The sequence below is a fragment of the Candida dubliniensis genome, chromosome 3 (assembly GCF_000026945.1).
Source record: "Candida dubliniensis CD36 chromosome 3, complete sequence".
NCBI classification, from domain to species: domain Eukaryota; kingdom Fungi; phylum Ascomycota; class Pichiomycetes; order Serinales; family Debaryomycetaceae; genus Candida; species Candida dubliniensis.
This window is the reverse complement of record NC_012862.1, coordinates 1,324,825-1,342,025: the sequence shown is the minus strand read 5'-3', so window position 1 is coordinate 1,342,025 and position 17,201 is coordinate 1,324,825. Positions and strand designations below refer to the sequence as shown.

General features: G+C 30.2%; 8 protein-coding genes across 8 annotated transcripts; 6 read left to right on the top strand and 2 right to left on the bottom strand. All coding sequences in view use genetic code 12, as the record gives it.

Annotated features, from left to right (window-relative positions):
* Window positions 1-1,337: 1,337 nt before the first annotated feature.
* Window positions 1,338-3,464, top strand: CD36_85720 (transcriptional regulator, putative; the record flags this gene model as incomplete). Its single annotated transcript, XM_002419431.1, has 1 exon — window positions 1,338-3,464. The coding sequence occupies one exon, from the start codon at window positions 1,338-1,340 to the stop codon at window positions 3,462-3,464; it is 2,127 nt and encodes a 708-aa protein (XP_002419476.1).
* A 382-nt stretch (window positions 3,465-3,846) lies between these two features.
* On the top strand, window positions 3,847-5,346 carry CD36_85710 (sorting and assembly machinery (SAM) complex subunit of the mitochondrial outer membrane, putative; the record flags this gene model as incomplete). The annotated part of the gene is made up of 1 exon (XM_002419430.1): window positions 3,847-5,346. One exon carries the CDS (start codon window positions 3,847-3,849, stop codon window positions 5,344-5,346), a length of 1,500 nt encoding a protein of 499 aa, XP_002419475.1.
* A 157-nt stretch (window positions 5,347-5,503) lies between these two features.
* On the bottom strand, window positions 5,504-6,544 carry CD36_85700 (DNA/pantothenate metabolism flavoprotein, putative; the record flags this gene model as incomplete). The annotated part of the gene is made up of 1 exon (XM_002419429.1): window positions 5,504-6,544. The coding sequence occupies one exon, from the start codon at window positions 6,542-6,544 to the stop codon at window positions 5,504-5,506; it is 1,041 nt and encodes a 346-aa protein (XP_002419474.1).
* Window positions 6,545-7,568: 1,024 nt separating this feature from the next.
* On the top strand, window positions 7,569-7,859 carry CD36_85690 (conserved hypothetical protein; the record flags this gene model as incomplete). Its single annotated transcript, XM_002419428.1, has 1 exon — window positions 7,569-7,859. One exon carries the CDS (start codon window positions 7,569-7,571, stop codon window positions 7,857-7,859), a length of 291 nt encoding a protein of 96 aa, XP_002419473.1.
* Window positions 7,860-8,182: 323 nt separating this feature from the next.
* On the top strand, window positions 8,183-9,496 carry CD36_85680 (RNA polymerase II holoenzyme cyclin-like subunit, putative; the record flags this gene model as incomplete). Its single annotated transcript, XM_002419427.1, has 1 exon — window positions 8,183-9,496. The coding sequence occupies one exon, from the start codon at window positions 8,183-8,185 to the stop codon at window positions 9,494-9,496; it is 1,314 nt and encodes a 437-aa protein (XP_002419472.1).
* Window positions 9,497-10,880: 1,384 nt separating this feature from the next.
* Window positions 10,881-12,209, top strand: CD36_85670 (ceramide synthase component, putative; the record flags this gene model as incomplete). Its single annotated transcript, XM_002419426.1, has 1 exon — window positions 10,881-12,209. The coding sequence occupies one exon, from the start codon at window positions 10,881-10,883 to the stop codon at window positions 12,207-12,209; it is 1,329 nt and encodes a 442-aa protein (XP_002419471.1).
* A 711-nt stretch (window positions 12,210-12,920) lies between these two features.
* On the top strand, window positions 12,921-15,740 carry CD36_85660 (kinesin-related motor protein, putative; the record flags this gene model as incomplete). Its single annotated transcript, XM_002419425.1, has 1 exon — window positions 12,921-15,740. One exon carries the CDS (start codon window positions 12,921-12,923, stop codon window positions 15,738-15,740), a length of 2,820 nt encoding a protein of 939 aa, XP_002419470.1.
* A 241-nt stretch (window positions 15,741-15,981) lies between these two features.
* Window positions 15,982-16,485, bottom strand: CD36_85650 (uncharacterized protein ynl208w homologue, putative; the record flags this gene model as incomplete). Its single annotated transcript, XM_002419424.1, has 1 exon — window positions 15,982-16,485. One exon carries the CDS (start codon window positions 16,483-16,485, stop codon window positions 15,982-15,984), a length of 504 nt encoding a protein of 167 aa, XP_002419469.1.
* Window positions 16,486-17,201: the final 716 nt, after the last annotated feature.

The following is a 17,201-nucleotide window of genomic DNA, read 5'->3' as shown; positions in this document are numbered from 1 at the left end:
GGGGATAATCAAAAAGGTATGCCTTAGTGATTCTAGCCGAATCCAACTAGCAGCAGCAACAACAATATATTATTACAAACAACACAGTTTGCATTCCCCCTTTGTCCCATTGAAATCAAGTGATGCAATATAAACTCAATTACTTGTATTCTATAATAACAATTCAAGATGTAGGACACAAAAATAGGAGAGAAGACCCCAACAAGAATGAAAAAATATAATGTAGAAAGTAAATCACAATAGTATTGGTGAAAACGGGTATTTACGGTATTTGATTGCTAAATAAACAGTAATATAAAGCAACTAATATCCACCTCCTATTTCTCCATATAGCTGCTGTTGTAGTTTTGAATGTGATAGTTATATTTCCAATAGTTTCAATTGATCTAAATTTACCCAAAATTACAAACCAAAGAAAGAAGTTTAATTACAATCTATAAATAAACTACTAGTCCTAGTATTTATAATTGGGGAGATTTAAATTTAGAATTCCACTTTCAAAGAAACCAAAAAAACGATAAGAGAATCAATCCATACAACTTAAAGAATATATATATATAGCAACATTATATTCAATTGTTTCCCAATACTACTACTAATAGAAATAATATCTATATACCCTAGAAAGACTTTACGAGTGTGATTATAGTAATATAGAGACGGTGTGTGGGTAGTGTATATTATTCCAAAAACAATAAATACAAATTAAATTTCTTAAGTGAGACATAAAAAGGCGACATTAATAAGAACACTATTACTACTATTACTAGTATTCAATTTTTTTCGTGTGTGTTAAGTGAGTGTGAATGTGTCCCTCAAATTACTCAAGAATATTTTTTTAGAGAAGAAAATAAAAATAAACAACTTAGAACATTATCACACTAATATACTTACATACTTAAACAAACTAGTCCATCAACTTATATATTCCAACTGTCATCATTTTACTATAATTAAATTTATTTAGTTATTTGTGATTGCCAGTGGATTGAATACTTGTGATTTTTTTTTACAACCTTTGCTACATTTTTCATTATTAGCTTATCTTTAAATATATTCTGTGGGGAGGAATCTTTCATATATTCATCACCGATATCAACTTTCAACAAAAGTATTCGGCTACATTTCCAAGCTAATTAAATAGACCCAAGTGTTTTTTTATTGTTAGTATTGTTTTGTTTTCCCTTGACAACCACGAAAAATTTCTTATAATTCGACTAAAATTATAAAGAATATCGAGCAATAAGAAACATTTTAATTTGGTCATTCTATTTACACTCAAGCCTACTAAGCTATATTTCATTTTGTCCTAAATTTCATTTTCATAAATCACAACCATGTCTGATAATCCCTATCCACAGGACGAGGGGTCGCAACTATATGATAACTTTGATATATCACCTCCTTCCATTGTAATTAGGAAAGCTGATACCGATCAATCGTTAAACAAAATTATGCTCACACAGGAATCCCAAGATATCAACAACTACTATACTGAAAATACCGACAACAACAAAAACAGCAGTAACTATGAAGACTACACATTTTCTGGAAATTCATCAAACCGACAACAAAACCAACAACATATGTATGAGGACATGTCCACCCAGTTTCAATATTCCAACAATTCATCATTTGAGCCTCCACCAGCACCTACTGTGGAATTGACAGATGACCCATTGCCTAATTTCAATTACCCTCCTTCAAACATTTATATAAATGATAACGCGTCAGACATATCATTAAACACAAAGGACTTACCTCAATTTACCACTAACGAATTTCTATCTCCAACATCACAACTCAGTACCCCCTTTTCACCTGGCCATTATTCACAACTGCTGCAAGATTTCTTACAAGTGAATCACACTAATAGTAGCAACAACAACAATTTATTAAATCCTCGTTCGCCGTCACAATATTCATCGCATTCCTTGTACTCAGACAATTCATCACAACCTGCATCTCCATTTTTAGATGCAGCTTCCCATGTTAGCAACAATAGTTTTGTTCCCCCAGTGATACCTTCTGCATTATCTGATGTTGGGTCACAACACCTTGACCCATCCAATAACTTGGGAGTTTCTGTAAATCAACATTTTGATTCTGTTAACGAATTTTTGAGTGCAGGTGAAATACAACTTGGACAATCTGTTAGTTCAACGAATTTGCCTTCTATGGAAGATAGTATGAAATGGGGTGGTAGTGGACAAGAAGTATACACTAGTCTAGCGATGATGGAACAAAGAGTCAACACTGGTAACAGTGGCATTGAATTAGCAACACATCAATTTTCTGAGATTCAAGTTAAACAAGACGAGCAACAACAACAGCAACAACAAGCTAATATCAATCAACAGTATAGTTTTTCAAACCCACAAATGAAATTTGATTTCGATATAACAGTGACTCCTCCACCTCAACAACAAGAAGTGAAATCTTACGGCAACGACAAGGATTTAAATAACAGTGGTTCCACTAACGATAACAATAACAGCCAACTTGATATTGTGAGTACTGCAGCTACGAACAATTCTAACCAGTTATTGACAGAAAATAATTTATCCAATTATAATCAATTAAATCAACAAACAAGACAAAGTAATGACAATGATAGTTTACAGATTCATCGAGATGCTTCAGGAATAATTATTTCCATCAATCAAGCCCCTGAGGAAGTTGCAGCCAAAACACCATCATTATTTAGTAATTCTTCAGCAAATTCATCAATTCATAATTCACCACGAAGTGATATTGATAAAGGCAGTCAATATCACAACAATGGCGATGGTAATAGTCTTTTACCGAATTCACAATTATTACCTTCATCACCAAACTCCAATCATGATAGTTATGCCAGTGGCAACGATGAAAATAATCTATTAAACCCAGAAGAATTCCAATCGGTGAAACGAGGACGAAGGAAAAGTCATGCATCAAGGTCATCAACCAATCCTCATAGTGTATCTCCTCGATCAAGATCGAAATCACCAAATGACGCCTCCGATAATGAATCAGAAGATGTATTACAATCACGAGAGAAAATGTTAGAGTTGGCATTACCATCACTGTCGTCAAAACGAACTCAAAAACATCCAAGTTTATATGCATGTCATTTATGTGATAAACGTTTCACTCGTCCTTACAATTTAAAATCACATATTCGAACTCATACACAAGAAAAGCCTTTTATATGTAGTAAATGTGGTAAACTGTTTGCTCGATCTCATGATAAGAAACGACATGAGCTATTACATCAAGGTATTAAGAATTTTAAATGTGAAGGATATTTACAAGATGGAACTCGATGGGGGTGTGGTAAACTGTTTGCTCGTGCTGACGCTTTGCGACGACATTTTCAAACCGAAGCCGGGAAGCAATGTGTTAAGCGGTTGTTGTTGGAAGAACAAGCAAATTCAAATGGTAAACCAATTGCTACTAGTAGTGGTGTTGAAATTACTTAGCTTTAATCAACTTGTTGGTTTGTCTTTTCTTTTTTTTTTTTTTTTTTTTTTTGACGTTTATCTTCTTTCTTTGTTTTCATATTTTTTTTGTATTTTTTTTTACAGATATTGTGTATTATATAAATGAACTTTCTTAATGAGACGTTAACTTGAATTACCAAGTATAATTAAATTATCTAGCTCTACATTGACTGGATGTATATACCGATAAAAATACGAAGGGTTAAAGATTCTAACATGAATACACGAAAAAAAAAAAAAAAAAAAAAAACATTAACCAAGTCGTGCAAAACCTACTTTCTTTTTCTACAAATTTTTCACATCAAAAACAGTCATTTAGTCAGGTCTGCCTAATAACATCAACATATAGAAACTATAGATCATGTCATTAGATAATGAACATGATCAATTCATGGATAGTTTAAAACCAGCTAGTCCGACTCATGATTCATCACTGGACTTATCTCGAGCTGAAAAAGAATTAAATCAATTACAACAAGATAAACAAAACCTAATGATTCAACAAAATCAACAATATTTAGAATCATTATTCCAAGATCATAAGCATCAACCAGTGAAAATTAGAAATGTACAAATTACTAATGGACAATCATATCGAGATCAATTTTTAAAATATCAATTTCGAAATTTACTTAATGGGGAAGTCATGACATTAGAGAAATATCTTAATAATGTGAATCAAATATCAAAAATTTTAATATCTTCTGGGATAATTGAGAATTTACATGTACTGAATAATTTAGTTAATCCTCCTTTATTTTCCAAAAGTCAAGCATTTCATCTTGTGCCAGTATTTAATGTTGTTCCTGTTAAAAGATTTTTCGCTAAAACTGGGACTAATATTGGTAATGGAGAAGGGGATGGATATATTCAATTTCAATTGAAAAATTTATTTGGTGGAGGTGAAAATTTAATATTTGATGCTATTACTGGGACGAAAACAAAATCATCTTATTTAATTAATTATAATCAACCAATTGGTAATAATTTACAATATATGAATGAGAATTTATTTATGATAAATACAAGAAATCTAGATTGGTTACAATCAAATATTACCACTAGAGGAATGATTAATAAAATATATACACAATTTTATAATTCCAACTTAAATCATGAAATAATTATGGAAAATAGTTGGAAAATATTAAATAATCAAAAAAGTAAATCATTACAAGTTTTACAACAAGCTGGTTCTCAATTTAAATCATCAATTGCTTATAATATGAATTATGATACTAGAGATAATAAACATTTACCAACAATAGGGAAATTTTTACAAATTGGCATTGAATATAATAATCCATCATTATTATTAATGAGATTTAAAAATCAATATCCATTTATTAAAACCGTGGCTCAAACTCAATTTGTTCAACAATTACCAATTATCAAATCCAATTTAATCATCACCAATAAATTTGGTTTATTATACCCTTTGAATAATGATAAATCATCATCGTCATTATTAGATAGATTTTATATTGGGGGACCAAACGATGTAAGATCATTTTTACTTAATGGTTTAGGTCCAAAAGATTATAATTCATGTATTGGTGGTGATTTATTTTTCAATGGGGGAATATCTTTAATTACTGATATACCGAAATATAATGAATCTAATTTTAAAATTCATAATTTTATTAATTTTGGAAGATTAGTTGGGTTTAATAAAGAAATTAGTTTATTTAATAATTTACAAAAGTTAACTAATCAATATTCAATAAGTTATGGATTTGGAATATTATTTAATCATCCAATGGCTAGATTTGAATTGAATTTTGTGTTACCATTAGTTACTCATGAAAGAGATTCACTTCGTAAAGGTATACAATATGGTATAGGTGTATCATTTTTGTAAATACATGATTGAATCATCTGCCCATTTTGCATTCATTAGGGGAGAGAGGGTGAAGGGGTTTAATAGAAATAATCCAATCCACACACACACACACATATATATATATATATATATATATATATAAATAACCTAACACAGATTGGTTTTACTATAAATTTTATCCACTTTTAGCAATCCATTCATCATGAACTTTAATTACTGCAGGAATCATTTTGCTTTCAATTTCAACATTATCATTAATTTCTTGATCAGTCAATCTAATCCAATTCTCGTGATGACCAGACCCAGGGGTAACAAATACAACTTCTTTTTTCCTAGTTTGTAACAAATTCCCAATAACCAATTGATGATGATATCTTTCTAATGCGCTTTCAGCTTTTTGAATCAAAATATTATTATCAGTTTCTAATTTAAAACTTATAATCATTGCTCCTTGAGCCCAATTTTCTACTAATCGACTTAAAAATTTCGGTACTTGAGCTAATCTAATGACTAATTCACCATCTTGAGTAGCAGAACTTTGTATTTTATGTTGAGGCATTCTTGATTGTGGAATGAAAAAATCAGAAACTGCTGCTGCCAAATAAAATAATGCTTTAGATTTCATAATATGTAAATTCTCCAGAACTTCTTTTAAAGTATATAAATATTGATTGACAGTAGTAAACGGAATCAATAATAAAGAATTGGTATCTTTAGCTTCATTATATTTACGCCAAACTTGTAACATTTCATCAGCAAATTGATCATTAATTTGAATTTTATTATCTTTTTCCGTCATAAAATCTAAGAAACAATTGGTAGAATGACTGAAATGTCTTGAATATGGTAACAATGAGAATTCTCGATGTAAAAAAATTACCGCATAACCATTTTCTAAAAAATATTCTGCTGATGTAGCTCCACGAGTTCCAGCACTAAAATTATCAATAAATCTAACAGTATTATTTTCTAATGGAACAGTAGTACCACCACTTGTCACTAAAGCAATTCTTTTTTGACTATGTTCAAGATGATATTTGACAAAATCTTGGACTTCAGCGGCAATTTCAGGTAAATATACTGGTGGTTTATGATTCTTGAAATATTTATCTTCATCAGAAAGTTGTGCTGCAGCAAATTCAGGAATACTACGATCAATGGCTTGTTCAAATTCAGGATTGGCAGTATGGAAATTTTTCAGTTGTGGAGGTGTCATGGTTGCTTTCTGGTTGATTATTAAATTCTATATTTGTGTCTAAATTATAATGAAAAATACAAACAGGAGAAGGGAGAAGAGTTTTAACACGCAAAGGGAGCTTGATTGGTAGGAAATGTTTTAATCTCTCTTTTTTTTTTTTGTGTGGTAAATAAACAAATGAAAGTAAGAATTGTGCTATCTAATATGGGGAAGAAACAATTGTTGAAGTAGTTATTGGGGGAAGATGGTGAAAAGAAAAGAATAAAAAGAGAAATCTATGATAATAAAGGAAAAAGAATCTGGAGATTTTTGGAATAAATATTTTTTTTCTGATAATTTTATTTTTCAATCTCCGTTGGGTCTTTGCGTTTGGGTCCATCACAATCTTTCCCGCGGTCCACTCGTTCCCCGTTATACGAGTATTTTGGGGGGTGCCCGTTTACTACCACCACCGGTGTCCCCGGAACATTTATTGAAACAGACATATCAATTTACCTAGTATCTTTTAATCAACACTACAACCCGAATACAAACGATCTTAAAAATCTTCATCTTATACCAGAAGTTACACATATTTGTTACCGTTAGATATTGAGGTTTTCCTTCCTGCATGAGTTTCCTGTTTTAGAGTTTGCTCACAGAACTTTCTTATAATAGTATGAGATAGGTATATACATATTATTAACATTGGATGTTGACTTTAATACTTATAAAAGGTTGATTAAAATGATGGATGACTTTACCCCACAAATCAGTCATATAAAGCAGGCAAGTAATGTAATTAAGGACACGAAAAAAAAAAAAAAAAACGACCACTCCAAAGATTACCTAATTTAGCAGTAATCCGCGAATCAATCAAATTACATTTCAACCTCCCTTTAAACACACACACACACACACACTCACACAACTTGGCTGACTATATTGGAAGTCCTTCTAGAAATTGTAGTCTCTTTATTAGAATGTATTTATTTATTAGTAATATAAATATGGGCTTTGTTTCCCATACTTTCTAATTTTATTTCTAAACTACCAATCAACTATGTTCTCAATAATACCAATAATGATATTTTATCTTTTACTCGGTGTGCAACCACTATTCATACCCATAACAACAACGATTGAGGCAGACAATATAAATTCAATAGCAATACTGAGTAATCCGCAATTACTATTAAATGAAAATGAAAATTATATCAAAATAACCAAGTCTACTGATTTGAACCAATTGTTTAAGAAATACCCGCAAGGTGAGATTGTCAATGATTTTAACGACGACGCCAGGATTTTCATATTTGACATTGCTAATCTTGTAGAAGATTTACTCCAATAGAAGATAGTGTAATTACGGTTTATATTGATGAAGTAATTAATCTATACCATTGTTAATTATATTGTTGTAGGAGTTGCCAAACAAAAAAAATAAAAATAATATACTTTGTGTATGTATCACGTGATTTGATTACCTAAGAATTATCCGAGCAAGAAGGACAATAAGTTTAACTTCTCTTTCTCTCTTTAAAATTCTCTTCTTTGTTATAGGACAAGCTTTCCATTGATAAATCCTTCGAAGTTAAAACTTCAACATCCAATCTCAAACCACAACTGTTTATATCCACAAGAGATTGAAACCCCACGATTAATAGCACTTATAACATGTCAGCCGATTATTGGAATTCATCACAACGCAATCAATGGCAATTAACTCGATTCTCATTATTAGAATCAAGAAGAAGAGTGTTATTACTTGAACGGAAAATGATTCAAAATGGATTAATCAAAGATTACCCCAACATAATATATGATTACAATATGAGGATATATCTTCATAATTTATTAATCAAATTAGGTCGAAGACTAAATATTAGACAAATAGCTTTAGCCACTGCTGAAATTTATTTGACTCGTTTTCTTACTCGAGTTTCTCTTAAAGAGATCAATGTTTATTTATTAATAACTACATGTATTTATGTTGCTTGTAAAATTGAAGAATGTCCTCAACATATTAGATTAATTTTATCTGAAGCCAGAAATATATGGCCAGAATATATTCCTCATGATGTCACTAAATTAGCTGAATTTGAATTTTATTTAATTGAAGAAATGGATCTGTATTTATTATTGCATCATCCTTATAAATCATTAATACAAATCAATGATTTTTTATCGAATAATTATAATATATATGGCTTTAAATTAACGGTGGAAGAATTACAAAATGCTTGGAGTTTAATTAATGATAGTTATATTACTGATCTTCATTTGTTATTACCTCCTCATACCATAGCTGTGGCGGCTATATATATCACTGTTGTATTGAAAAAGAATTTATCTCGAGTGAGGCAAGGTAATAGCAATGATAATACTATGCATATTTCCACTGGAAGTAGTACCAATCCAATTATCAACAACACCACCACCACTTCTGCCAATATTACCCATAACAACAATAATAACAATAATACTAATAATAATAATGGAACTGCTGCCACTGCCACCACTACTAATGAGGGCCAAGTTCCTGGTCAAGACGATAATACTGAAATGAATATAGACGATTTAATGAACTTGACTAAATCAAGTAATACTAGTCAAGATAAATCGGATGATAAAATGGATATTGATAATCCATCCCAACTGCAAATAAACTTGTCACAATATCAAATTCAAACACAGAACCATCAACAATCTACTCATAATAATACTAATAGTAGTAATACTAATACACCAAATACACAAATTCCACAATCACAACCAAATCAAGAATTGAATAATTTCGATTTAGACATATTAGATGAAAACACTATAAAGATTAATAAATTTATGAATTTTTTAGAACATTCACATATAAATTTAGATGAAGTCGTTGAGGCAGTACAAGATATGATGAATATGTATGTGTTATGGAATAGATATAATGAACAAGGGGTTAAAAAGGCATTACAAGTGATGTTACTCAATCGGATTTAAAGTTTAAATGGAAAAAGAAGAGGGCAAGACCAGGAGGTGGGAGTAAAAATCTCAATCAATACTTTCTGGAATTATATGATCCAATTATACTACTTCTACTAACCACGAGCACGACCACGAGGGATTTGCAAACAATGAAAACATCATTATAGAAATAAAGAATTGATGAAAACATTGTTATATAATTATATATCATTAAAGAAAGAGGAGAAATTAAACTTTAAATATAGTTGTCGTCGTTGTCATTATTGTATTTGTTATTGTGGATCCGACTAAGTAGTAAAGTGAAAACTTTCTTGGTGTACAAACGTTTTGGAAAATAATGTGTTCTAGTACATATGGAAGAAAGATGTGTTGTGTTAGATGTTCTTGTCAATAGTAAAATAGGATGCTACCCTCTATTGTTACTATCGAATATAAAAGATGCCAATTATATATAACAATAGGTGTATATCAATCAATCAACAAAATGATGATGATAACGTGTTCTTTAGTATTTTTGTTTTCAACGTGTTACAGTTATATGCAGGAGAGGGTATGTGGTGCCAACATACATACATACATACATAGAAATACTGAAAAACAATAGAGAGAACATTGAAAATTGTTTATTATTATTGTTAATAAATAAACTAATTATTATTATTATTATTAGTAATATAAACTATGTCGTTGTTGCTTGTCTTACTAATGATTAAGTTGGTATGACAATATATTCCATAAAAGGGAGAGGGGGATTCGGGACTTACAATCTACAAATAAAACCAAAAGAAAAAATACTTTACATGATTTTAAGTAAACGAAGAAGGAAGAAAAAAAAAATAATATCAAGGGAAAAAGCAGTAGAAGGATACGACTCAAAAGATTATGAATCATGTGGTTCTTAATATCTGACAAATATTTTAATAAGATTATATGTGAGTTGATATTTACTTATTTATCCCAACTGATGTTCGTTCAACGAGGCTAAGGTCGTGTATATAATTCAACTAAATAAAGGACAAAATATGAAAACAAAAAAAAAAAAAAAAAAAAAAAGAAAAAAAAAAAATAAAAAATTTTGAAATTTTTCTCTCTCACAATTTTAATACATATAAAGAATAATATATAATATATAATTAGTAACAAGAGAATTTTTTTTTTTTTCTTTAATTGAATCTACATATCATTTTTTATCTTATTATTTCAAGAATATCCACCTTCTTGTTATTGTTGTATTGGAATAGATTAAAGACATTATTAATTGCTAATTTTTATTTTTTTTTTTGATCAAAGTAAAAAAAAAAAAACCAGTTACATGAGATATACCATCAAATCATCATTATAGATCAATTAGAGTAAACAAACAAACAAACATTCATTGACTTAAAAAAAAACACAACTAATGAGTTCAGGATCAATCACAACTACGAAAATCTCACTGGCAACAATACCCAATAGACCAATTTCTATTGAATCAATAGAAGATCATCAATATCACAATTCATTCTTAGCAATGGTTGAAAGAAATCAAATACCGTTATCAAGAAGTCTATTAATTGTTTTATACTTGGCACATTTATTGAACCATAACACTATCACTCCATATACATCTAAATTTATACATATTCAAAATTGTGTTGGTATTGATGAAGTTAATGGGAAATCAATATATGATATTGATATTAATGATGTATATTTTGTTATTCATTCATTAGTAATTGTTACATTTCTTCGTTCATTTTTAATGAAATGGTGTTTTGAACCATTTGCATCTATATTTTGTCATATTCATTCTAAAAAAGCCAAAACAAGATTTGCTGAACAAAGTTGGTCATTTGTTTATTATTCAATTTCATTTATTTATGGAGTAATATTATATTTAGATAGTCCTTATTATAATAATTTAGATCAAGTTTATATCAATTGGCCAAATCATTACATGTCTTGGGAATTTAAAACTTATTATTTGGTAAGTATGGGGTTTTGGCTACAACAAATTTTTGTTTTAAATGTTGAAAAACCAAGAAAAGATCATTATCAAATGTTTAGTCATCATATTATTACTTGTTTATTGATTATTGGTTCGTATTATTATTATTATTTCCGTATTGGTCATTTGATATTGATGATTATGGATTCAGTAGACATTTTTTTGGCAGCAGCAAAAATGTTGAAATATGCTGGGTTTAGTAATGCTTGTGATGCCATGTTTCTTTTATTTTTAGTCAGTTGGATTGTATTAAGACATGGTGTATATAATTATATCTTTTATCATGCTTGGTATAAATCAGTGGATTTGATGAAAAATGGACAATGTGTTGAAGGATTGAATCAAAAAAGATGTTGGACCCCAGTTGTTATTGATGCATTTTTGGGTTTATTAGGAGGGTTACAAATTATAACTTGTATTTGGATGTATTTGATATTAAAAGTTGCTTATAAAGTTGTAACTGGATCAGGTGCTGAAGATGTTAGAAGTGATGAAGATGACACTGATATTGAAATTGATAATGAAAATGATGTTGATGATATCGAGGTGGATATTGAGGTGGAAGAGGAAGAGGAAGAGGAACTAGAAGAAATTCAACAACCAATAATTTTGGAAAAAAAGGAGGAAGAAGTAGTATTAGAAATCGAAGAAGATAAATACTCTTTTGAAAGAGATTCATTTAGTTCGTCATCAGAATCTACTTTGGATGAGAAAAAGGATATTAGGAAAAGGAAAGCATAACTTGCTGTGCCTAAAACAGAACAATGTTGTCTATTTGGGGTTGGGTTGGGTTGGGTTGGGTTGTGTTTCCAGTTTCCATTTATAGAGAAGGGACATTTTAAGGAGGATACACTATTTTTTGTTGTATTTTCAATTTACTTTAAAATTATTATAAATATTATGTACATTAGATATGATTGTTAATTTTTTGTTATATATATATATATACGTTTTGTGTTTTTACGTAATTGTGATATTGGATGTTGATAACTGGGACTTTCCTAATCAAAGTGGTGGTGGTGGTGGTCAAACTTCCTAGATCTGATAATCTGGTAGCGTCTCAACGCGTCTAATAAGGATTTTCTCTTCTGTGTATGGTGAGAGTGTGTGTCCAAGTTACAGAAACGACAAAAAAGTAAACAAAGAAGAAGAAGAGAAAAATTTCCTTTCGATTTCTTTCTTGCCCTTTCAAACAAATATATACTACTACTACTACGTATACTAATATTATTATACTTCAAAAAAAAAAAAGGAAGACAAGAGAGAGAGAGAGAAAGAGAAACAGGAGTTGAAATAACAGTAAGCTTTTATCTGTGTCCAAAAAAAAAAATAAATAAATTATTTATCAATACTATTTCGTCAAAATCAAGAAAATTCAAGCTTGTTTAAACTAATAAGTTATATTGAAATAACCAAAATCATTCCCATCCAACCCCATTTGATACCTATGTTATGTCATACCCGAATAGTTTAGCATCACCAGCAACCGTTACTTCAACATCAGTTCCAGCTGCAAAACAATCATCAATTTCAGTAGCGGTTAGAGTACGACCATTCACTGAAGCCGAATCAAGTAAATTAGTTAAAGTTGATAACGACGATGTATTTTTAGGCGACGGGTGTCTCACCAGTGATAACAATAATAATAATAATAACAATAACAATAACAATAATAACACCAGTAATGGTAATATGGCTAGTGCAAATAGTGGTGGTGGTGGTAGTGGGACTGGATCAAGACGAACTATATTCAATACATTGGGCGGGCTCCGTAAGATCATTAATGTTGTTGATGATCGAATGTTGATATTTGATCCACCAGAAACCAATCCGTTAACAAAAATGCAACGGAATGCTTTTCCCAATAGTTTTAAAGGATCAAGAATCCGTGAACATCGGTTTGTATTTGATCGATTATTTGATGAAGATTGTACTCAAGATCAAGTGTATCGTAATACGACTCAACCATTATTAGATTCAGTATTGGATGGATATAATGCCACAGTTTTCGCTTATGGTGCAACTGGATGTGGTAAAACTCATACTATATCGGGGACACCAGAAGATCCAGGAGTTATATTTTTAACCATGAAAGAATTGTATAATCGAATTGAAGATTTAAAAGATAGAAAAATCATTGATATTAGTTTATCATATCTTGAAATTTATAATGAAACTATACGTGATTTATTAAATCCAATGACTCAATGTAAAAATTTGGTTATACGAGAAGATGCCAATAATAAAATATCTGTGTCTAATTTATCACGACATCGACCCAATTCTGTTGATGAAGTTATGCAATTGATTTTAGAAGGTAATAAAAATAGAACTTGTTCTCCAACTGAAGCAAATGCTACATCTAGTCGATCACACGCGGTTTTACAAATTAATGTTATACAAAAAGATCGAACTGGTGATATTACTGAAGAACATACATTTGCTACTTTATCAATTATAGATTTAGCTGGTAGTGAACGAGCTGCTGCCACCAAAAACCGTGGGGCTCGATTAAATGAAGGAGCCAATATTAATAAATCATTATTAGCATTAGGTAATTGTATTAATGCCTTGTGTGATCCACGAAGAAGAAACCATGTTCCTTATAGAGATTCAAAATTGACTCGATTATTGAAATTTTCTTTAGGTGGGAATTGTAAAACGGTAATGATTGTATGTGTATCACCTTCTTCACAACATTATGATGAGACTTTAAATACATTAAAATATGCTGATCGAGCTAAAGAGATTAAAACCAAATTAATTAGAAATCAACATAATTTGGATCGTCATGTGGGTTCATATTTGAAAATGATTACTGAACAAAAACAAGAAATTGAAGAATTACGAACTCGAGAATCAAAAGTGATTGAATCAACTATTAATAAACGTAAAGATTTGGAATCTAAAATTTTCAAAATTTTATTTGAAAATCTTGAATCAACACGTAAAGCCATTACTAAACAAAATCAAGAGAAATGGAAAAAATATTTTATATTGGCGAAAAGAAAATTATTATTATCACAAAAGATTGACACTGAATTATTATTAGAACAACGAGATGATATTAATATAAATTCATTAACATCAAATAATGAATCTGTTCTTAAAATTTATGATTTATGTGAACAATTAATTCTGAAAATTGAATATCAATTACCTCAATTAGAATCACAATATAGTCAACCAACAGATTTAGATTATATATTAGAAGATTCGGCAATGCAAACATTGAAACGATTACAAGAGGAAGAAGGTTGGACTGAGAATCATAGTATCATATATCGTCAATCAATACAATCCATGAAACGTGAAGTTCATACTGATTTGTTATTATATTCATCGATATTGTATGATAATTTGATTCATGATTTGAGTATATTTTTTTATATTCCTCGAGAAATTGGTAATTTAATTAATAATATTTCTAATCCAATTTCATTAAATGAAGCTAATCAAGAATTATTATATAATGTGTCTCTTGGTTTAGAAAATTTACTTAATGGTGAATTTGATAGTGCAATGGAACAATATGCCATGGATTATATGAAAAATAAACTTGAATCAGAAAATCAAGGTAATAATTATAATCCTGATGAAAGTATGATGTCAATTGATAATGATATTATTATGCCAATTAAAAAGCAACGGATTCTTTCACCACCACGACAATTGAAAAAACCGAAAAAATCAACTCAAATACCACCATCCATAACCAGAATCAATAATAATTCCAATGGTAATTCCAAATTAAAAAAACCAAGTTATTGGGTAGATCGTGATAAGAGTGATTTGATGTATGATACAAGTATGGAAGAGAATTCACTTATTACATCAGAAATCAATTTTGATGAACCCGATGGAGGAACTCCTGTAGCAAGATCGTCCCCACCACCACTACCACTACCACCATCAAACAAACCACCTAATGTTTATAATATATTGGCAGATGTCAATGAATTAGATCTACCTTTTAATCCAACAATAGAATCCCTGCCTACTCAAGTACCAATTTCAAAATTAATGCCGCCATCAATTGGAAGAGATGAGATTGATAATAATAGCAGTAGCAATAGCAATAGCAATAGCAATGACAATAACAATAACAATAACAATACAAATAATTTTACGAATAAAAGATTATTGACTGATCTTAAACGAAGTCGATCACTGCTGTTAATGCTGAATAAAAAAATAATGATGAATTTCACTGATTCAAAATTACCATTACTTAACAAACAAGCTGCATCAAAAGTAAGTAATGATAATTAATTAATCAATTGATATTACATAGTTTATCGATTAAAATAGGAAATTATAGAATAATAAGAAAAATCGATCACTCCTTTTCTTTTTTTTTTTTTTTTGAATTGATTGAATTTACCAATACCAATACCAATACCAAAATCAAAATGTGGAGTTCATTAAATCAAATTTATTTTTTTTTTTCCTGCAAACGTACATAAAAAAACAAAATATCAAATCAGTAGTAATAGTAGTAGTAGTAGGAAATTTACCATCTGCGATCATCTCTTCTATCATCTCTTCTGTCACCTCCGAAACGATCATCTGGTCTTCCACCGCCATAACCACCGCCATAACCATCATCACGTCTACCACCTTCATGTCTTCTATCATCTGGTCTGCCACCACCATAACCACCACCATAACCATCATCACGTCTACCACTGTCATAACGATCATCTGATCTACCACCACTACCACCATAGTGTTGTTGATATTGTTGTTCGTGTTTTTTATTTTCTTTACGATCTTCATAAGCATCTTCTAGTTTATTAGCACCAATGGCACCACCAATGGCACCTAATACTGTACCTAAAGTACCATGATTACCACTTTCACCTAATTTATGACCACCATAACCACCAGCAATACCACCAGCAACAGTAGACAATAAGCCTCTATCTTGTTGTTGGTCATCATTATTATTATTTGATGATCTTTTTGGATCATAATTGGATTGATCACCAGATGAATAAAAATCGTTAGCTGACATGATTGATATAAATCAATTGAGTTTGAATAAAGAAAAAGAAAAAGAAAAAGAAAATTATGTATATATTGGGAAGAGAGTTTAAAAAAGACAGGTAGAGAGAGAGAGAGAGTAAAACAAATGTGGGAGTATTTATATATTTACCTCCTCCTCTCCCTCTCCCTCTCGCCCCCTTGAAAAAAAAAAAAAAGTAAAAAGATGGTGAGCTGGTTATTTCAATTTTTCAAATTTGATTTGGAATTTGGTGAACGATATTTACTTTTCTTTCCGATTAAATTGAAACATGAAATGAAATTTTGTATGTGAGTTAGTTACGTAATGGGGGGGGTGTGAAATTACACGTTGGTAATCAGTATATTACACAAAAATTGGAATTAACGAGGAGGAGAAGAAGGCGAAGAAACAAGGGAGAGGTTTTTTTTTGTTTTGTTTTTGTGATGTTAGTAGTAAACCGAAGAAGACAATAATAGAAAGAAAAGAAAAAAAGAAAAAAGGTCCTGATCAAAAAAAAAGGGGGGGGGCGAAGGATTTAGACGGAAGAAAAGAAAAGAAAAGTAAAACAACAACCATTACTACCACCCCTCCTTCCTAAAATAGAAATTAAAACAGACAAATACAAATATTCTTAAAACCCACTACCACCACCATAGTAACTATACTTATGTTCACAATTTAAACTTTATCAAACTTACCACCACCTACTATTTCATATTCAATTG